This window comes from Notothenia rossii (assembly GCF_949606895.1).
Source record: "Notothenia rossii genome assembly, chromosome: 4".
Taxonomy (NCBI): Eukaryota; Metazoa; Chordata; class Actinopteri; order Perciformes; family Nototheniidae; genus Notothenia; species Notothenia rossii.
Genome location: NC_136902.1, coordinates 64,796,683 through 64,820,275, shown reverse-complemented (window position 1 = coordinate 64,820,275; position 23,593 = coordinate 64,796,683). Strand labels below are relative to the sequence as shown.

The 23,593-nt window shown below is 40.7% G+C and overlaps 1 protein-coding gene across 3 annotated transcripts in view; it reads left to right on the top strand.

Annotated features, from left to right (window-relative positions):
* The window catches only part of sgsm2 (small G protein signaling modulator 2), a 132,518-nt gene that overhangs the window by 67,407 nt on the left and 41,518 nt on the right, over positions 1-23,593 (top strand). For all 3 annotated transcript variants that reach the window (XM_079677755.1, XM_079677754.1, XM_079677756.1), the window contains exons 3-4: positions 8,492-8,660; positions 23,422-23,589. In XM_079677755.1, coding sequence (XP_079533881.1) covers positions 8,492-8,660; positions 23,422-23,589 — 337 coding nt within the window. The remainder of the gene's footprint in view (positions 1-8,491; positions 8,661-23,421; positions 23,590-23,593) is intronic.

Here is a 23,593-nt window from a genome sequence, read left to right as displayed (position 1 = left end):
GATATTATATATTTAAATGTAGACATGAATGTATAATTTATTTTATTTTGTATTGGTTTTTCAGTTGATTACCCTGAACGTATAATTCAACAGTTAAAAAGTTCAAATTATTATTTGTTTTAAAGTACAATAAATGAATATTTTCAAAGTCAATGAATAATCGCATTTAATAATCGCAATTACAATTATTGACCCAAATAATCGAGATTATGATTTTTGCTATAATCGAGCAGCCCTACCAGGAGGTATTCTTGCCTCGCTTCTGAAGCAAGTGACTCAGAAGACATGTGCTACCAAGCAAGCGTACTCGACATTGGAAACACCCACTGTTAAGATCCTAGACATTTATAACAATCCCATTCATCCCAATATGTATATTGTCGGAGAGTAAGTTATTTTCTCCATTGATAGAGTTGATTACATAAGACAAAAAGACATTTGAATGCACTATCATGCTTATTCTTTGCGGTTTGGAATATAACATCACTTTGGGTAGTAAATTGGCTGGTGTAAGATTATCTGGCATAAGGGGCGGTCCGACCCTACTCTGCAAATGAAAGCTTTCATTCTGCTTTACATTACATTACATGTTACAACATGTCCAAAGCGACTTACATACTCAATACTGTGGGCAATCCCCACAGGAGCAATTTGGGGTGAAGTGTCTTCAGGGACACAACGACATGCTGACTGCAGTGGGGTTTGAACCTGTGACCCCCTGATCCGAACACCAACTCACAACCCACTGCACCACACTCCACTCCACTTTAAGCCTAAATCCAACCATTTTAAAGCCAAAAGAGATTTTGCAGTTCACTCAGTGATCACTTTCAGAACTATTGACTTCAAGGCTTTGAAAAGATCGCCCTCTTTTTAAAGCTTCTGTGGCTTTGAGGTCTTTACTCAGAGGTATGTGTAAAGTACGTTAGGAATAATGTGCAGCGAGGCGGGATCCTGATCACCCTGCCAGTTCTTTTTTTATTATGACCGCCTCTGGAAATGTCCGCTTCACTGGTGCTGACTGCACATAGTCCCTTGATCCTTCTTAGCAACGGTCCATTCTCCTCTGTTGGCAAAAATTAACAACCTCTGGGATGTCCAAATTGACCAATAAGATTTGAGTATTAAACTTAGCTGTGTTATAATTATGTTATAGGCTAGTTATCAACCAGAACAAAGTTTACAAATAAAAGTATGAGCTACATTCTTACTTCCTGGTTGTATCAATAATGATAGGTTATAGGGTTTATTTTTCCTGATGCATAAAGGTATGAAAGCAACAAATCCAACATGAGACGACAGTTACATGTGAACAGTAATGCACAATGATGTTACATTTACTGTAGAGACTTGTAGGACCTAAAGGTTTCCATGAATATTAAAGCCATCAATCATAGCTGGAACATACGTGCAGCTACATATGACTAGTGTTCTGTATGTGTACCAAGAAATGTCATGATCAATAAAGAGGTTCTGTGTCATGTCTTATGTTGATATACGATGTATTGAAGCCTGTCGTATAACAACAGCATATTATGGCAGTTATCGGTCAAATGTATAATAATTACAGAGCCGGGAGGTCATTTTCCGAGAACAAACTCAACATTTCTGATATTACGGTCTTCATTTTATTAGAAAATAGATAGTGAAATCCCTTACGGATTAAAGCCCTGAATTAACGGGAAAACAAACTTGAAAATGTGTGATTTTATTGGTCAAAGAACCACATGGGTTTGCTTCACTGAAAAGCAAAACGACTGTTACCTTTTTTTGTGTCCTGATTATGTAACCCCTTTACATGTAGCCCCGTACTCCCCAAGCCTGGGTATAAGACACAAAATCCATATTTCATTCTCATAAATTACTGACCTGTTACTAATGTTTTGCCCTCAAACATTTTAGATAATGGTTGCTACATCAAACACTTTCAATGTTGGGCTTTTATTGACTCGCAAAATGTAAGTTGTTTGCAGCACTCTCTAACAAAACCTTTAGAAGTTGGGAGGAAGAAGTGTTTTTCTGCCATCCATGGTCAGTCAGACCTGAGTGTTCAGACAAACATCTGCAGTGATGCATTAGACAGAACAGACTTTTCCAAGACATTCAAGGGACAGGAGCTGGACTATTGTGAGAGGTGACAGTGAGACACTAAAAAAAGATTGAAACAGGATCCTGAGTTTGTCCAACAGACAGGAAGGGAGACAAGCAGCGCTAACTAATTAGCTTTGACTTCATTAAATCTGCTAATGATCTCAGTGGAGACAGCTCCAGATGCACCTGCCACTACCTCTAAAATGCTTAGTGCTTTATTTATTGTCCACACAAATTCCTTCAAAGCACAACCATCCAAATTCACAGGACAAGTTCTTTAGATTTTTTAAGCGGAGACAAGTATGTGCAAGTCTATGTTCACTTTTTTTTAAGACCACACAAAATCATTGTTCTAACCCCTTATAACTAGTAGCAATATCTCATTGCCATCCCTCAGTGATATATATAAACTGAAATGATTTTTTATTGCGGTAAAAAAACTTTAAAAATTGGAAAAAGGGGTTTATAAAATATAATAATTACTCCATTCAATTAACCCTTAAGCACAAGAAGTTAATAAAGTGAATGTATAATGTGGCAGTATCGGTATCGATACCCATCCCTACTGAGAATAGTGGGGGTCGCGGTACGGGACCTCTCAGCTGCCTGGGGCAGAGTACATCCAGACTTGAGACAAAACTTGCTCGAGTCCAAGTCTAAGTCCGATCGTCAATGTGCGAGTCCGAGTCCATCAGTGCGCAGGTCTGTGTCGATTTACGAAAATCAGCACTGGAGGCCGACTCACATCCTAGTGCAGGACTCAATTACTCCAGGTCCTACTGTAAACGCATACATAACTAAACATATATTGAAAACATAACATGTATTATACCGTAAATAAGCAATGTATTGAGAAAATTCTTTTTTTTCTCATCAACACTTTAGCCTCTTTTTTTTAATCTGATTTTGTATTCATGAGGTTTCCATCATCATCAAGGCTTTGGACCCCCAGAAAATAAGCAGGGTGTGCTGTGTGCTCTGTACATAGGTTATGTACCGGTGTGCAAGTTTGACCATGTCGGCTGCATTCATTCTGAATCTCGAGCTTTTTCTCAGGGTCTTGTGGAGGTGTGACTGTATGTGTGCTTCAGAATGTATCCACCATGGAATGATTAGAACTGTAAGGAATACAGTTACCTTTATTTTTGTATCGTGATTATCTTACCTGGGTACTTACTTATTGTTACTTGTAATTACTTCCGACGTTTTATCGTACAAACAAACACTCTCCTGTTGTCATTGGATTGTCTCTAAGTTTCTTCATGGTGCTGCTGTCACTGGAAGGAGCACCAGACCCCTTGATTCCACCGGGTCCGTCTGCGTCGCGTCACGGCTGCTCCGCGGTTTTGGTCCGGCCTCCTCCGGCGTCATACCCTACCGGTCGTGTTTCAGAAGCATTTCAGAAGCGGAGCGTCTTTAATGCTGGCTCGCAGTTTTTGTTGATTTGGGCATATTTCCTGGACAGGCTATTTTGTACAGGCAAAGTTAATAATAATTGTAATATTCCAGTTATAAACGACATGAATCCAAGATGTGTTGCTGTATTTTAGTGGTAAAAAAATGAATTCATCATCATAATTATTCTATAAATATAATTTACACAGTGCCTGTAAACCGGAGGAGAACGCTGGCATTTCTCCTCCTACTTGAAAGACTATGGAGGTATAGAGTGGCTAAGTCCCTCCCCTTCCGTGGGACCTCCATGGAACCTTATTTCTGAAAAATCATGTATTGAAGTCAATGGAGAGAGAAAGATTCTCTTTTGATCCCGTTTTAATTGTGCAACGAAATACACATATGATGTTTGTCAATTTAAAAGATTATTTCGCTAGTAAAAAAATTAATAATAATGTGTCGTAAAACTGTGAAGTAACACATTTGTTTGTGTGAAGCGCTCAATGAACTACAACACTGGTCTTGCATATGTCACCAACACCAAGATGGTCATCACGTTAGCACATTTCACCTCTCTCTTTCAAAATGAAGTGAAAAGTATTAAAAGAGGTGAAAATCACTACAAGTCTAGCCATGTTGAGAACTGTACATACACAAAAGGGGAGTTAGTCAGTTCCATAAGAGCCAGCATGCGGAACCGGCTTTACAAGGTTTCGGTGAGTAACACGAGTGTAATGTGTAACGTTAATGTACTCTCTGGGATTTGTAGTTTTTCTTGTTGCGTATTTTTCATAGTCTTATATTTCAACAGTTTTAAGATAAACTGTGACTTTTTTTACATTGAAATTATTTTTTAAGATTGACAAACATCATATGTGTAATTCATGGCACAATTCAAACGGGATCAAAAGATACGTTTTCTCTCTCCATTGACTTCAATACATAATTTTTCAGAAATAAGGTCCCATGGGGCGGAAGTAGATGGGCGTGACTTCACCACTCTATAGGGTCTGCAAAATTAATTTATTTTGGGGATGGGCCGGATGCTGTCACCGTTCCACTTCCTGCCCGCGCCTCTGAAACGCCTCGCGTCGAAAAATAGACTTGAATCCTATTTTGAGCGGAGCCCAGCGCCGAGACCCTTCTGGGATGCTTCTGAGCCGTAATGCGGCGCGTCTGGTGGAATATCACCCATTGACTAGACTGGGCGCGACCTTAGCGAACGCCGCGGCGCAGCCGTAACGCGACGCAGACGGACCCGGTGGAATCCAGGGGTTAGCGTTGGTGTGTAGGAATGCTGTGATTAAAACATGTTGTAGGCCAAGTTAGCCTCACAAGGGCTCCCTCGACAAATAGCAATGGGAATTTCCCATTGGATTTCCCTATATCATGCTATCAAATTAACCATATCACAGTCACATGACTGCGTGTGACCACCGCTTAGCTAAAGGCCGCCTCATGTTGGCATAATGTCATTTGGTAATATAATTTCTCACCTGTTAGCAACCGCCATTTTTCCAAGTTTCATAGAAGCTTTGGACATTTAATGGCATATTTTATGTTATGGTACAAAACGGGAAAATCTCTTGTGCTAGTGTTAACAAAATACCTTATGTAAGGCTTCTAACCACAAACGTGCTAAAAAACGTTGACATTGAAACGAGGGGAAGCGGAAATTGTAAAATTCTAACTCATTTTCGGGTTTTAGGACTCATTCCTGCACCACTCTGTTCTTAATATAAAGGTTGGCTGCTACATTCTGGCCCCTAATTGTACTGGTGGACAAACAAAAAATGACACTTTTTTTTCCAGAATATAAACATGTGACATCCTTTCAAATTCAAAATCCATCAAAACTTCCATTTCCGAGAGATCAATACAATTGTGTAACTGTGGGCTGTGTAGCTGTGTGTTGGTGGGCATAGTGAGTCTCACATAGGGTCCTCCAGCAGCAGACCTATCTTTGTGATAGATCTGTGAAGATTGCTATTCTTGGTTTTCATTTGAACTCGTATAACCTGACCTCTGGAGTCGGGCAAATGGGCTACACGAAAACTAATCCATTCTGTAATGTGAGTGTTGTGTAACAGTTCTGTGAGAAACTATGTTAAAACAAAGCACATATTTCTAAATGTTTTTTCCTCAAACCCAATATAAAGGCAATAACGAACATGATAGAAAATATTTGATGAGTCATTAGAGCCACACACACCCTAACATGAATTAGCAGAATGAGAGGAGGCCTCTCCCCGGTGAGAGCTGCTCGCTCCCTTCTTGTGTTTCCACAGAAACAACCATGCATTAATGCTCCCTCCACAACTATCACACTGTCTGCAAACCTCCCAACTTTAAAGCCCTAATCCCTATCAAAAAATCCTAAGACTTATATTACAGCTTTATAATAATGAACTATGGCATTATGCTTCTCTGTCATGTTTATCTGCCAGAATAAAGCTGCTGTGAATATACTGTACAGACTTTTAGAGCTAAAACCTCAAGCACTCGCTGTAAGGCTCCGGGAGCAGCAATAAAAGCAGACTATTACGCTCATAAAGCATGTTTTCCCAGCATCACGGAGAATTATGTTGTTGTCGGTCATTATATTCTGCTGTAATATCCACTAGATTCAACTCACTGAGGGAAATACGAGCAGAAAAAGCTCAGGGTGCTCAGACGCGCAGCTTTCTCTAGAGTTCTTATTTATTTATATTCTTGTGATATCCATTTGCATGAAACCCATTATTTAAGTTAGCATATTATTTGTACTTATAAAACCGCATTGAACTACATACATATTAATGCGTACGAGGCATATTCTCTGTTTGTGTTTTTTTGAATAATCGTGCTACATGTTGCTTTTAGAATCAGTCCTAAAAGGCTCATTATGGCTGAACATTAATGCAGCAATTACAGAGAGGGGGAGATGGCTAATGGACGGGGGGGCTTGAAAGAGACTGTTTTCGAGTCAATGCATTTCCCTGGGTGATTATTCTTCTTGCTTCATATGATATATGAACATCAGCAAGTTAATTACCTTAATACTATCCTTTTTCAGTCCCCAAAACAAGCCAGCACTTGTAATGTTTCTGTGCCGATCATGAAAATATAAATACTTAACACTCTTATAATGAAAAAGAATGAACCTGGTGATTTATGTGTATTTTTATTCTAATTTTATATATTTTAATATAAAAATGCTTATTTGTTCCATTGTGGTAATAAAGGGCTGGGCATAATAATTTTTTTAATCAATATACTATAGGTCTCACAAACAAAACACGTATCGAAATACCAAACAGATCCTGCATTGTAGCATGGCAAAGCGTATCAGTCTTTTACACTTTGTATATACAGTACATATGTCAGGATAAAGTTAGTACTTTTCTTCCTTTTCGAAAACATCCTATATCAATGTTTCGCACATTTTGCACATAATTTATGTTATTCACGTTATACTTTTTAAGGCGGATTTCCTGAAAGAGTTTCTTTTCTAATCATGGTCACATTGGCTGTTGCTGCACAGAAATTGCCACCCACCATTTTTCCTCTTTCTGCTGCAGACACCAATTTCCCCACAGAGATCATTAAAGTTTATATTGTCTTATCTTTCCAGTAACGAACGGGCGACACGAGCATCCACGGAGTAAAAGGGCACGCTCAGGGAGCAGCTGCACACGGATACTGCCTCCAACCCTCTAAATATTTAAAGGCTTGTAGGCGGCCGACAATCTGGCCTTACTCCTGAAAATCACATTTCAGGTGACTGTGTTGTTTCTAATTGAATAAACTGCGGTCATCTCTCCCCTAAAACAAAAATACAGAGGAAAGTGTTCCCTAACAACATTATCTCCACACACAAGTCAATTAGCAAAAGTCTGAGAGAGCCTGGAGGAAAAATCAAGAGACGATTCACAGAAACATGTTGACATCGGTGCAGATACAGAGGACGGTGTATGGTTTGAATTCACTTGAACGTTCTCTTTATACTCTTGTGCTTGCACACAAATTACACATTTGAAACTGCAGATCTAACACCCTCAATCATTCGGTCCAGGAGAAGACATTGTAGCTCAATGACTGGTCAGATGTGAGTAATCTGGATGTCAAAATGTGTATGTTAAGAAAATCTGCCTTCAAATCAAAGGAAAAATTACAGAGCACATTCATACTCAACAGGGGATGACACTTTTCCATTTTGGATATTTCACAGGCTTCCATAGTGCCACTGTCTCAGGACAAAAGGTCAACTCGGAAAAAGGTTTTGAATTCAAAAATGGGGGTTATATTTCAGTCCATCAAGGATCTGGAAACACACCAACTCCCCCTCTGAGGTTCCCAAAGTGGCCCTACTGTGCTCATTTTCAGGTTCATATTAGTATGTTGTGTCTCCATGCTTTAATGTTTAAAAAGCTCTTTATTTTTCTCATACTGCCTGTGCTGCAGCACCTCTTTTTGCCCTCTGTCTCAAACCAGAGCCCAGTCTGCTCAGCGCTAGCCAATAGAACCGCGAGTGTTACATAGTAATGTCACTAATCAGTGTTAGTCAAATGAAAAGGCTTTATTCTAAATTCATAGTGGCTTGAATGTAAACCTCTGCCAACAAGCCATGCACATTGCTTGCTAGATCCTGTGGAAATGGAAATGGTATTAAACAGGATCTATATATACTTTATATTGCTTTATATAATGCAGTATCACATGACACGCCCATAGACAAACATTACTCAAGAAATTGCCGGATTAGCTCTAATTATTCATCTGTACAGGAAGTCAGTGGACCCCACCACAGGAAGTGTCCCAGGTTCTAGTGTACAAGACGTGTGAATCTTGTTCTTAAGAATGAATGTGAACCAATACTTTCTAATGTCCTCCATCTTTTGTTTTCGCTAGTAATCTCTCATACCTGCTTCCTACCTCATGTTGGCCCCTTTTCTGCTCTCTTTTATCCCGCTTTCTTCTCTTGTTAATATCGTGGCTCCTAAGTCTTCACATCTTCTCTCTGCAGCTGCCATTGAGGCCTGCCTCGGTCACCTGCTTAAGAGACGAGCGGCTGGATTTCTCCGCAGCGACAAGATCGCCGCCCTCTTCACCAAAGTGGGCAAAATCTATGACACCGCTGGCGAAGTTTGTCGTAAAGTGCAGGAGCAACTCCAACAGCAGTCGGATCTCACCAGGTATGGCACATTTCCCCTCCCCCTTAATTTTATTTTCAGTTGGTGAGCTCTCAGTAAATGCTGTTTAAGTGACAGTTATGTTTGACATTTAAGTTCCTTTCATTGTTTACTGATGATACATTTCCCTTCAGGGACCATACCTGACACCACCATCTGAATTTAATTTGTGCAAATTGAGTTAATCTGCCTTCTTAATTAGAGGAGAATACCCTCTTCTCTATTACAAGCTGTACTGTGGCTCTAATTAAGCCTTATTATGGAATTAGCATCGGCTACAGTCAGTGGTAGAAGAGGTACTCAGATTTTCTATTGGCGAAAAGTAGCAATACTCATTTGCAAAAATACTCTGTTACAAGTAAAAGTCCTGCATTCAGGCTTAAGTCTATTTAAGTCTTACTTAAGTTAAAAGTATTTGAATCAAAATATACTTCAAGTACTAAAAGTAAAAGCACTTGTTAAGCGTAATGTCCCTTTTCCGTATATATATATATATATATATATATATATATACTGTATATATTTTTAATTGATGCAATAATGTGTCTATCATCTACACCAGGGGTTTTCAAAGTGTGGGAAGGTGAGCCTCCCCTCAGAGAACATAAGAACAGCCGCGCCCCCCCTCCCAATTATTATTGCTATTTTTATTATTATTGTTGTTGTTGCTATAATGCAGGGGTATTCATTTGCATTTCAAAGAGGTCCAGCATGAGGACATGTCATTAAATGCTCTGTTTTCGCTGTCTACCTTTCTCTTTTTTGAGCACGCCATTTGAATTGTCTCGTCTGTGTGTGTTTGAATCTATAGTGCTGACTCACTGACTGCACCGATTTCATTGGCTGAGTAGCGTCACCTCCTTAAAACATTAAACAACAACTTTTCAAACCTTTTTTTTTTTCTTTTTTTTTTTACATTTTCAACATCGTGGATAAATCCTTATATGCTCCCGGCAACACACTGAACGTCAACTTTGCCTCCTTATTACACTCACCCCTAGTGGGAACAATGAGTCTTCGTCTTTGATGCGCCTCACACTTTGAAAACCGCTGATCTGCACCATCTAGTAAATATAGTTTCCAAAAAAGTAACATGGAAATACTCAAGTTAAGAACATGTACAACAAAATCATACATGAGCACAGTACTTGAGTAAATGTACTTTATTACATTACACCATTCAGTGTCAAAAGCATTTTTATGCGAGTTGGACACAATAACAGAAACATATTCAATCCAATAATTTCCCCTTGTGATACATTCTAGTGTATCTTTGTGAAAGCTTACATACCTTTTTCACAGCTGACATTTTGATTCCTTCTTGCAGTTAAAGAACATGGGTAATTAATATCCTTAATGAAGGCTCCGCTCATTTCAGTGTCCCTGTAACCCATGCTACTGATGTGGAAAGTGAGTCACCGCAGGGCCTTGGAATCAGGATTAAATAAAATAGAATTGAGTTTATTTGATATGGACGATTCAATTTAACATGGTTCCAATACCGGGCGTGAAACTGACGAACTCTGCTCCACAGAGAGTTTACACCTATTGTGGATTTTCAACCATAAATTACATACTACAGCACTTTTCACTGTGCTAAAAAAAGACGTCCCCAGTTGGGCTGTAAACATGTGCAGGGTAATCACACACCTAGATGGTATACAGCTATTGTTCATGTCATTAGCAACACCTGTGCTTTCCTGTCAAAGAAATGTGTTCAGTGAGAAACAATATACAGTGGGGCAAAAAAGTATTTAGTCAGCCACCAATTGTGCAAGTTCTCCCACTTAAAAAGATTAGAGAGGCCTGTAATTTTCGTCCTAGGTATACCTCAACTATGAGAGACAAAATGAGAAAAAAAATCCAGAAAATCATTGTCTGATTTTTAAAGAATTTATTTGCTAATTATGGTGGAAAATAAGTATTTGGTCAAAAACAAAAGTTCATCTCAATACTTTGTTATATACCCTTTGTTGGCAATGACAGAGGTCAAACGTTTTCTGTAAGTCTTCACAAGGTTTTCACACACTGTTGCTGGTATTTTGGCCCATTCCTCCATGCAGATCTCCTCTAGAGAAGTGATGTTTTGGGGCTGTCGCTGGGCAACACAGACTTTCAACTCCCTCCAAAGATTTTCTATGGGGTTGAGATCTGGAGACTGGCTAGGCCACTCCAGGACCTTGAAATGCTTCTTACGAAGCCACTCCTTCGTTGCCCGGGCGGTGTGTTTGGGATCATTGTCATGCTGAAAGACCCAGCCACGTTTCATCTTCAATGCCCTTGCTGATGGAAGGAGGTTGTCACTCAAAATCTCACGATACATGGCCCCATTCATTCTTTCCTTTACACGGATAAGCCGTCCTGGTCCCTTTGCAAAAAAACAGCCCCAAAGCATGATGTTTCCACCCCCATGTTTCACAGTAGGTATGGTGTTCTTTGGATGCAACTCAGCATTCTTTCTCCTCCAAACACGTCTAGTTGAGTTTTTACCAAAAAGTTCTATTTTGGTTTCATCTGACCATATGACATTCTCCCAATCCTCTTCTGGATCATCTAAATGTTCTCTAGCAAACTTCAGACGGGCCTGGACATGTACTGGCTTAAGCAGGGGGACACGTCTGGCACTGCAGGATTTGAGTCCCTGGCGGCGTAGTGTGTTACTGATGGTAGCCTTTGTTACTTTGGTCCCAGCTCTCTGCAGGTCATTGACTAGGTCCCCCCGTGTGGTTCTGGGATTTTTGCTCACCGTTCTTGTGATCATTTTGACCCCACGGGGTGAGATCTTGCGTGGAGCCCCAGATCGAGGGAGATTATCAGTGGTCTTGTATGTCTTCCATTTTCTAATAATTGCTCCCACAGTTGATTTCTTCACACCCAGCTGCTTACCTATTGCAAGTTCAGTCTTCCCAGCCTGGTGCAAGTCTAACATTTTGTTTCTGGTGTCCTTTGAAAGCTCTTTGGTCTTGGCCATAGTGGAGTTTGGAGTGTGACTGTGACGGAGCGAGTCACAGAGTGACTGACTCTGCCACTAACAGCCGACACACACACACACACACACCACACACACACCAAACATTTCCTGCTATGAACCATGACATTTATTATTTATTGTGCGTTTGTTAATTTTGTTAAATGATTATGAGGTGGTTAACCTGTTTATGTTTGAGTCGGATTTTTTATGTAGAAATGTGGTGAGTCGATTGTGTCACCTGGGGCCCTGCTTGTCTCCCCCCCTCACCTGTGTCTAATTGCTCCCCCCTCACCCGTGTCATGTTAGTCTGGGTATTTAAAGGGCTGTTTTCTTGTTGGGCTGAGAGGGTGTGTGAGATCCTTGTGTGTTTTTTGGAGGACTGTGAAATCCGGACGAATGTTGCAATAAGGCAACAGCTGGGACATGTTGTGAGGTGGGTTGCAGAGAAGGCAACCCAGAGCATGTCTACTCTGAAGAGTGATGGACGGTCTGTTTTTGTTTTTTGGATTTTGTTGTCTAACTTGTACTGGTTCGCTATTTTTTGGTTTTGCTGCTGTTATTAAATTGTTTGGGGCTCAACCCAACCGACTAGGCCAGTGTTTTTTGAACGGACAATTGAACCCCGTCACATATGGTGTCAGAAATGGGATGGCTAGTCGGAGGAAGCTGGGCGGCGTTATGGAGCGGCGCACGGGACTACGGCGTCAGCAGCAGGAGGAGAGCGCGGCTGCCGGGTCGGAGCGGGCATGGGAGACGGAGGACGATGATGAGGACGGGTCCTGGGCGGGCCCAGCGGCTCCTGCGGCCTCGGGGTCGGGGTCGGCCAGTGAACCAGGGCGAGAGGAGTTCCTGTTGGCGGAGCTCCGGGACCTACAGACTTCTGTTCCGGTCGGTGGTCCGTTTCCTCAATCGGACTCCGATGGCGAGCCTGATCGGCCGGCGCCTGGGTGGAGGCACTGTGCGGTGCGGAGATTCCACAGTGCCAGTGCGGTGAGGACGTGGAGAACTGTTTGTTGCGGTTTGGGACGCATTGCCAAAGCGTGGAGGTGGCTGTTTGCCTCTCCAGGTTGCCGCACATCGTCAACCTTGAGGGAGAGGATAATGTGACGGAGCGAGTCACAGAGTGACTGACTCTGCCACTGACAGCCGACACACACACACACACACCACACACACACCAAACATTTCCTGCTATGAACCATAACATTTATTATTTATTGTGCGTTTGTTAATTTTGTTAAATGATTATGAGGTGGTTAACCTGTTTATGTTTGAGTCGGATTTTTTATGTAGAAATGTGGTGAGTCGATTGTGTCACCTGGGGCCCTGCTTGTCTCCTCCCCCCTCACCCGTGTCATGTTAGTCTGGGTATTTAAAGTGCTGTTTTCTTGTTGGGCTGAGAGGGTGTGTGAGATCCTTGTGTGTTCTTTAGAGGACTGTGAAATTCGGACGAATGTTGCAATAAGGCAACAGCTGGGACATGTTGCGAGGTGGGTTGCAGAGAAAGCAACCCAGAGCATGTCTACTCTGAAGAGTGACGGACGGTCTGTTTTTGTTTTTTTGATTTTGTTGTCTAACTGGTACTGGTTCACTATTTTTTTGTTTTGCTGCTGTTATTAAATTGTTTGGAGCTCAACCCAACCGACTAGGCCAGTGTTTTTTTGAACGGACAATTGAACCCCTTCACAGTGACTGTTTGAGGTTGTGGACAGGTGTCTTTTATACTGATAATGAGTTCAAACAGGTGCCATTAATACAGTTAACAAGTGGAGGACAGAGGAGGCTCTTAGAGAAGAAGTTACAGGTCTGTGAGAGCCAGAAATCTTGTTTGTTTGTAGGTGACCAAATACTTATTTTACTGAGGAATTTACCAATTCATTCATTAAAAATCCTACAATGTGATTTCCTGGATTCATTCTGTCTCTCATAGTTGAGGTATACCTAGGATGAAAATTACAGGCCTCTCATCTTTTTAAGTGGGAGAACTTGCACAATTGGTGGCTGAATAAATACTTTTTTCCCCCACTGTACATAGTGTTCAGTTTTGTGTAGCATTACTGTGAGGCATTTGTAATTCACAAAGGCATCACACAGCCTTACCTATATCCATGATTAATGTGTCTGCGGGGCTGAATCCAAAAAGCTCCCTCTGATTAGGCCTCAGAGGGTTTAGTGTCATAATCAGCTGTTCAGCACCAATGAGTAGTTTTCTCTTATTTTTTCAACAGTTGCTTTGTGTAAGAGCCATATAGGCGTATTATTATGTATATTGGCAAGATTCTTTGAATTGAGGCTCAGGGTGGAACAGGTTAAACAATACAGTTTTTAGTTTTGTGTTGTATGTATCCACGTTTCTGGACCGGCAAAGTTTTATGTTTGTTATTGTTAACAACCTAGTTTTATGTCGTAAAGCAGACTCTAGTGAGCCGGTCCAAGAGTTTAAGATGCCGTTATGCCAGTGATATAATTAAAGTCTGCAAGCGTGGAACCAAAACCTTTTTTTTACCGTGCGGGGTCGTGTGATAGTACTTGTGTTTATTTTGCTATATCAAGCTTAGTGTCTTTAAGTCGGTAGTGGACCGCCTCAAAGACACTGGATTTGGAAGCTGTGATTTACATGAATAAACCCTCAAGACTTACCTGTCACAGGTCTTCATTAAAGGTATTTGTACGCTTCGGAACAAAAGTCAAACTGTTCAAATTCCTTAGAAATGTCCTTAGACAAATGTACTCTGTAGTTCTGGCGGCCTATGTAATGGGGCTTGTTCCCCATGCGAAGGACACAGGTTTGAAATCAAGTCTGAGACCCTTTGCCACTGGTTGCCCAAAAAAATAAAGTTAAGATGAGGACATTTCCTGGCATTAGTGGCAGAGATTTTTATTTATTTTTTGTAATTCCTGGTTTTATTTGGACTGTCAAGTATTTAATCCATGCATCGATTTAAAAATATCCACCTGTTAACCTTCTGTGCTGCTCCTCAACTTAAAAAAATTCCACAGTATCCCAATAATCCCTTTTGTATGGACAGATTTGAAATAATGAGTTTAGATCCCCCAAAAATATATTCATGTTGTTTATCAGATGAAACCCCCCTTAAAACTGGATTTAAAACTTGACACACTGCCTTCAAACTCAAACAAATGTTCTGCCACCCATTTGAATTATTTGTAAACATATACAGTATTTATTCAGGCTTTATCAACAGTGTGTAATCCTTGTAAACCATGTCAGTATCTCCATGTTAAAGCACACAGATACAGATAAACACAATCTCAGTCAGTTTACTTAAGATGAGCAATCTGTGTTCATACTGTGATAAGCCTGTGTCTGTCTGTCTGTCTGTGTGTACTTGTGTGTTTGCATACGTATTTCTGTGTGTATTTGTACTTGCTTGTGTGTTTGCATATGTATTTATGTGTATTTGTGTGCACACAGTCAGAGTATGACAAACTGCTTTATCATCTGCAGGCACTTAGGTGATAGCCGAGCTGTTTGCAAGCCCATTACTTGTCCATTAGCGTGAGCCACATGGCTACCACATGACTCTTCGGGGCCACGGAGAGAGGTTTCCAAATGGAGGAGATAAAGCTTTGAGCAACAAGCACACATACACATAAATATACACACAGCACTGATGCCCAAACAATGAAACCCAGACAGGCTGTGCAGCGAGACGTCACTGCAGCATGGCCGCGTCCTATGATGTAAATCAGAAGGTAAAGGTGTTTGGGTACGCCAGGCACTCGTCTCTCCCTCTTCATATCAGCCGCCTACTCCCATTCATCTGTCACATCTCATTGGCCTTTATTTCCCCAGACACACAACATTAAAGCCTATCATTGTGTATGGATCTGGTTTTCACGAGTCCAACTGCTCCAACAGAATGCCGACATGCATCCACACACACACACACACACACACACACACACACACACACACACACACACACACACACACACACACACACACACACACACACACACACACACACACACACACACACACACACACACACACACACACACACACACACACACACACACACACACACACACACACACACACACACACACACCCTGCCCCCTCTCCCTGTCATCCCAGCTCAGGGCACCATCTCTCATTTACTCTGGTAACCATGGTTACGCGGTTTGCGCCAATAGCGGTGAAAGAGGCAGAGAGCATGATGGGAAACATCACTTCCTCTCCTCCTCAACCTCACACACTGAGTAAAGAGTAAAACTAGCATTGATCAGCATTCAGTTCCCATCCTGCAGGGCGAGCAGCGGACCTGCTGTGGAAACAGTTCTCAAACACATTCAAAGATGGTTGTTTGTATTATAACCGGGTCTTATTTTCGTAGTCTTGGCCATCTATTCTTTGTAATGATGTCAGCCTTGAAGTCATGTCCAATGGGGCCAGACACATGAATGTACAGATGATCAGATGGTTAACCAAAACGGAAAATTGTAAAAATATCCAAAGTGTTTTTTACATCCGGCAAGAATATGAAGGTAGCGTGTCGAACAACCCTACTGCAACAAGCTAATCTGCCAGCATGTTAACCGGCAGTTTAACTATCTTAATATTGTAGTTTCTATATTTCACATGTTATAAAAACTGAAATGATACATTTACTGTATGTAGGAGAAGTCCTTTTCTGTTTGTAATGCTTAAACAATTAATCTATAAACTAAATTTATTCACAATTGTGTTAATTTTCCACCAAAAATGTCAGACTAAAATACGAGGCTTGTATGTTTTAATGATGATAATATATTTTAATAAAATGTTACTTTAAATACATCACTGCTGTTGAGAAGTGGTATGTTGTAGTTCTGAAAGAATTGCAAAACGATTATTTGATATATCCAGAAATTTATTTGTGTGAGTATAGGTAGAACTCAGTGATAATAAAACTGTGAAACAGAACTGTAAAAGTATTTTATAATAAAGACTTTCTTTAAGCTGAAGAAGAAGAAATTAGCATTGGCATTCATGCAGGGTCAAATGTGGTAGGGAGGTTTGCTCCATTCATTCTTCATTTAGTTTTTTGTTCTCATAGCCATTGTGTTTTTTCCCTTAAAATATCAGCAGTGATAACATCTGAATCAAAATGAAGGCCACTGCTTTGACCAAACTTAAAAGTGATGACAAATATTTGTATAACTGTAGGAGGTTGGTTAACAGTGTTAAGTGTGTTCCCCTGCTGCAGAGAGTTCTCATTTATTACAGTAAGCTTGTGTTATGCACTTCTCACATTAAAAGTAAGCGTGCAAGGATATCAGAAAGGACCATTCTGATGCTCTCGGCTGTCTACCAAAGTCATGTGACTCCTATCCTAAGAGTCTCCTATCAGTAATAAATAGGTACATTGGTTTATGCCATCTGGATGAACTACTTGGTGCTTTGTAGGAATTGCTTTTTGTTTCCAGACCTCAGCAATAACTTTGATAAATGCTTTAACACATGACCTGTTTGGTTAAAATCAAACAAACTCAGATCTGTTTGCCTGGCTAGTACAGATTGTTTGGGCTGTTGTGAAGCTGTCAATCAAACCCGGATGCAGACAAGACAACCAAACCGAGATCGCTTGAAAACTCTTGGTCTGATTCAATTGGACCGCGTGGTATGAACCAACTACAGGATCTTATGAATCAGATTAAGACTTTAGAATAATTATATAGCTAAACTTTATAAAAATACATCTGCTGGTAGTGAAATATGTTCTGGAAGCAATCCACGCTGCCAGCAGGTTTTAATAAGATGTATTTGACCTAATCATTGCAACAGGTCAAAGCTTTAATACCTCCTATAAGTGATGACACACATAGTATTTATCAGGTACAGCTATCTGCCATTATTCCCACATTGAGGAACATTGTATTCAAGTATGCCACAAACTAAGATGTCACTAAATCAAAGACAAACCCTACCTTTACAAATGATGGGATTATTGAGGCGGACATTTTAATGTATTTTTCAAGCAAATAAGGGGAACAAGCGCACTCACTTAACCCAGCGATGTTCAGGTTTTGGTTTAAATGTAAGCAATATGTTTGACTCTTCACAAAAACGAATTCAATCACTTTAGATGAAAAGGGCTGAGTAGAAAACTGTGTCCCCGCCCCTCTCAAAAACTATGCATCTTTGTTTGTATCGTCTTATACCTTTTACAACCTACACCCATTAGCTGCTATAACCATACACCTTATTGAAACATCTCCAGTTTTGTTATATCTGACAAAGAACAACATCTTCAATCACGGCTGGTACTTGCTCTCACAAAATGAAAGTGAGCAGATTTATCACATCATGATGCACTGGCACTAATATTCAGATCATGCAAATCCAGAGGCATCATAACTCACCCTGACATATTTATTTTCTCATTCATATTCATTTGTCTCCTCCAAACGCAATCTGTTTGTAATCATTTTAATCAATTTAGGTAGCTACATGTTGACATTTTACATTTTTGTACAGAACAACAGAGTGCAGCAAGGAGGAGGAGAAACAGAGCACTATAGGAAGGGATGTTTCCATAGAGGAGATGAATGCATTCCATCAAGCCTTCTGTTATTACAAAGAGATTATGCTTAGAGGCAAACATCTTCACAGTGCATCATTCAGTTAATGGTGCTAGTTTCTGAATTATGTTTGCTCAATTGTGTAATCTAATATTCACATTTAACTTGAAGCAACATCATTCAATAACCTGTGCTTTGGAAGTCCCAATAAGGCAACGTGGAAGTGGCTTAAAACGGCATTCTTTGGGGGGTTGTCTAGAAATCTATGAGAAAATGTTTCTACTTCTCACTATATTTATGACCTTAGCAAACATTTTCCTCTTGAGTTTATGGTCTAAAGCTCTAGTTTGAATTATTTTCAATACAGCATGATGTTTATTTCTTAGATTTGAGTCAAATTGACGACAAAGCAGGGCATGCTTTACGGCCCGTCCACACAGCGGCGTGCGTTGAAGCTTCAACGCTTCTGCCCATTCACTTTGAATGGGGTGACGTCACGCTTCGCCAAACTGCATTGTGGGGAGCGTAGCTACGTGTTGCTTGCGTCAAAAGTTGAACTATGTTCAACTTTTGAAGTTTCGACGGAAGCGTCAGCCATTCAAATCCTGTTTATGAAAATCTGCCAGTACAACTGCTAGCCAATCAAACTGTGTGTATGATGCGAGTAGTGAATCACCCGGTGCTGTATGATCAGTCTCTGTTCATCTACCATGATACAAACCGGAGGAGCCAGGCATGGAGGGAGGTGGCAGAGATAGTGGGTGAAACTGGTAGGTTTTCGCCTGTTTGGGGAGTTTATATCCAGTGTACCTCGTTTAAACATTGAATGGACAGCTAGCAGGCATAGACAATATATATAGCTAGCATGGAATGCTAGCATTTTGCTTTGTATGTCGGGGGCGGGAGATTCATGTGATTGGTTGTTGGTCGCGTTGGTCGCGTTGACTCCCCAAGCTTCAGACACGCCCACCGCCAAGCGACAAGGCACGCTGCTATGTGGACGCTCCGTTAGGGTGTGGCAACCTTTTGATTGTTCTTTTTTTTGTTCTTTTTTGTTTTTGTCAGATTCAATTTATAAAAGTTAACATTTTGAAAGTAAGTCCTCTCATGTCACTTCTGCTTCCAAACAAAAACCAAGATGGCGATTGACAAAATACCAAATTCAAGGCTTCAAAACCATTTTACACAAACTAATGGTGATGTAGCTCAAAGCTGCCAATACAGAAAAACAAGCAAAGTACGTGCCTCTACTTTCACATTTACGATCAGATTTTTATATTACATTACATTACATTGCATTTAGCTGACGCTTTTATCCAAAGCGACTTACAATAAGTGCGTTCGACCAACAAGATACAAACTAGAAGAAAACAGAATCATATAAGTACATCAGGTTTCATAGAGCTAAAATATTTCAAGTGCTACTCAACTGGCTTTAGATAAGCCAGCCCTTTATTAGTATATAAGTGCTTTGTTAGTAATTCAATGGCTCGAAGTGGAGTCTAAAGAGATGAGTTTTCAGTCTGCGCCGGAAGATGTGTAAGCTTTCTGCTGTCCTGATTTCAATGGGGAGATCATTCCACCATTTTGGAGCCAGGATAGCAAACCCACATGTTTTTGCTGATGGGAACTTGGATCCCCCTCGCAGTGCGGGTGCAGCGAGCTGTTTGGTTGATGCAGAGCGGAGTGCACGTGCTGGGGTGTACGGTTTAACCATGTCCTGGATGTAGGAAGAGCCAGATCCATTCTCAGCATGGTACGCAAGTACCAGTGTCTTGAAGTGGATTCTAGCAGTTACCGGAAGCCAGTGAAGGAAGCGGAGGAGCGGCGTGGTGTGGGAGAATTTAGGAAGGTTGAAGACCAGACGAGCCGCTGCATTCTGGATGAGCTGCAGAGGTCGGATGGCACATGCAGGTAGACCAGCCAGGAGGGAGTTCCAGATTTACTGATGATTGACACTTTGTAGTCTGTAAGTCTGTAATACTTACATGTTATTAGACTTGAAATATCCTAATTTAATGTCTACAAGCACTGCAATGAAAAATAACTATCCACTGAGGTCACCTGAGACGGAGCATCTAAAAAATAATAAAGTTACATTACACATACACATATTTTACGAGCGAGATGTGGGTTTATCTTTATTCTATTTTATGTATATAACGAGTTGATATTTAATCACGTGATAACTCTTCTGCAATACTTATTAGGTTATGTTTTGATCACTCATTTATGTTATCTTAAGAAATATAATAATGAGTGTTAAAATACATGAAATGGATTATTAATGAAGCTGCTATGAAGAGCATGGCAATGTTATATTGCTCTACGATGTGATTATTTCAAATCAGTGTAAAATCACTGCATATGCAGACGAAAAGTAGAGTGGAGATTGTTTTGTCAGCTAAAATGTTTTTTAGAGGAAAATACATTTGACCGTAACAATCAAAGGTGTGCATTCTTATGGGAGCATTGAACTGTTTAATCATAAGGAGAGATTTTGGTTGCACAGTTGACTTTTGACCTGGGACCAGACCACAATTGGACTTAAACTATCATCCTTTGTGGAAGAAAGTATATTGGAATTTAAGGCAACAGAAGTAACAAGAAAAACAACTTATACCTTAAAGGTGGGGTAGGTAATTCACTTCAGAAACACTTTTTGTTATATTCCATGGAATGCTCTTAACATCCCGATAGCAATGAATACATGACATGCTTTGACAATAAATACATAAACAATTTTCATCTGTGGAAGCCATCGTACTGTAAAAAGCACGACCAATCATCTGAGCCGGCCCGGCTAAAATAACTGGATGGCTTACCTGCCTGTCAGCCTTCCATCTGTGCACAAACTTATCTCGTGCCCTCATTAGTCATGTGCACGTTCGTGTGTGTTGGAGGAGGGGCTCTGTAAGGAAGTCTGAAAGAAGGGGCAGATTTTTTTCGGCTGCGTACTTTCAAATTCTAGCGCACTCGAGCTGGTTTCCCCATTCTTACCTACCCTACCTTTAAGTTAAAACATATTGAAACTTCCCCTCTATTTATACATGTTATACATGAAGCATAAAAGAGGAGATGCTTGTGTTTTTCCAAGCAACACACTTCAGGTTTTATTAGAAAAAGGAAGACCCTGTCTCTTTTAAATCTAGCATAATCCGTGACATCATTCTAATGCCCCCCCGGGTCCCCTGGAGCAATGCCACTGACACTCACACACACACAAAAACACACACACACACTCTACTTCAAAATGGTAGGGTAGTGCAAAAATCGTGACTGAGCACACACACAAATGCTGGGGGATTGCTAACATCGTGACTGAGGCAGCCGGCTCCCCTCAGCGCGCACACACACACACACACACACACACACACACACACACACACACACACACACACACACACACACACACACACACACACACACACACACACACACACACACACACACACACACACACACACACACACACACACACACACACACACACACACACACACACACACACAAGCTGATGAATGTGTGTGTGTGTGTGTGAGAATGTTTTTGTCTGCTGGCTTTAGAAGTACAACAGATCACACTCGGTCCGGGATGAAAGTGCTCTTCTATTCAGGCGACATCATGCATCTGCCTCCATATTCATCAAGTACTTCAGCATGGTGCAGATTTATTGCAAACCAACCAGCAACTCTGTAATAAGTAGTAATGAGTTGTTATGAACTGCAGTGTCTTAACAACTCATTATGCTGTTAAATGCTGCCTCATGTTGGTCCAAAACACCGTTTATTTTAATGTTTTAACCTTCACATTGCTTACTTCTACTTGAACATTGACAATTTGTTTTGCATGGTTTGTTTGCTTGTATTTCTATACTACTTACTACTGGCCATTTTCATGAAAAAAGTTGTGAGAAAGGACACTTGCTGCCAGGGTTCGAGTTATAATCTGAGCTTTATGGGGGTCTTTAAAATTAATGCGTGCACACACACACACACACACACACACACACACACACACACACACACACACACACACACACACACACACACACACACACACACACAGCAGCAACCCTCTACTTGCTACAAACTTAAATATGAAAAGGTTCAACTGCGCACACCATACACACATCATCTTGGTTCGCGCAGCACGCTCACAGGCATAGATTGCGCAATAATTTATTGCGCACCTTGGAGGTGAAGTGCAGGCATGTTGTCATTCAAGAGATGCGTAGTTCTTTTGGAAAACATGTTTTTCTTTTAGCCTATTTACCTCGTTAACGTAAATAGTACTCATTATTATGTTGATATATTGTGATTTTAAGGGTGTCTATTACCATCTGGCCGGGGACAACAGCTGGAAATTAGCCATGTCGGTTAAAGCTGCTCCATTTACTGTTTTTGTGACAGTATATCAATGGGGACTGTCCACGACACTATAAATAAACTAAACTAAATTACATTGACACATGCATTATTTGGGATTAAAATAATGGTTTTTGGTAATGCATTAGCAATCCCCACAGATGTATGATTTCACTGCTTTCATGGGAGCTCAGACCCCTCTTTATGGGAGCTCAGCTCCCATTGGCTCCCACATAACTCGAACCCTGCTTGCTGCATTCATGTGGTGTCAGAATTATCGTGAAAAAAAATTCTCCACTGGTTAATGCACAGATAGAAACAACAACAGAAACAACAACCTTCTTAAGTCTTGCCAAGTCTCCTCATATTACACGAAAATCACGGTAGAGAGTGAATTTGGGGTTAATGATTCTCAGCAATAAAATATTTTTTGGCATCCATGTTGTTTCCAAGTTTTAAGCTCAAAACAGTCGGAACAGTCGTAAGATCAACTTCCCATATTCTGTAAATGGGACCACCCAAGGAGCCAGTTAATGCACCATTGGCTGCAACAGAGGATTGTGCTCTCTTAATGTTTGACTTCTTACATTAGACAATACCAGTTCATTAGTTCTTCATTAAGCTAATAGGACACAATACAGACTTTTTGCACTATTTTTTATTTAGTATTTTATTATATATGTTGCATTGTTGGAGGAGCTCAGGTCAGAAGAATTCCATTGCCATTTCTACACTGTAGCTTTGTGCATATGAAAATAAAACCTTTGAATCTTTTGAATCTTTGAACTATAAGAATGCATCATCATTGGTTGCATCAAGTCTTATAATCTCTGTTTTCCGAAGTCTTCTCGGTGATTGTGTTTTTCCATAGAACTGACCCGTGCTTTGTTCCCTGCAGGAGAACCCAGAGTGTGAGCCATGAGCCTCTGAGGAGACAGGGCTCCTCCACCACCAGCCGCCCCCCGCAGCCCCTCTCCGCCCAGGCCATCAAACACATCTGGGTCCGAACAGCTCTCTTCGAGAAAGTTCTGGACAAGATAGTGCAGTACATTGTGGACAACTCCAGGTGA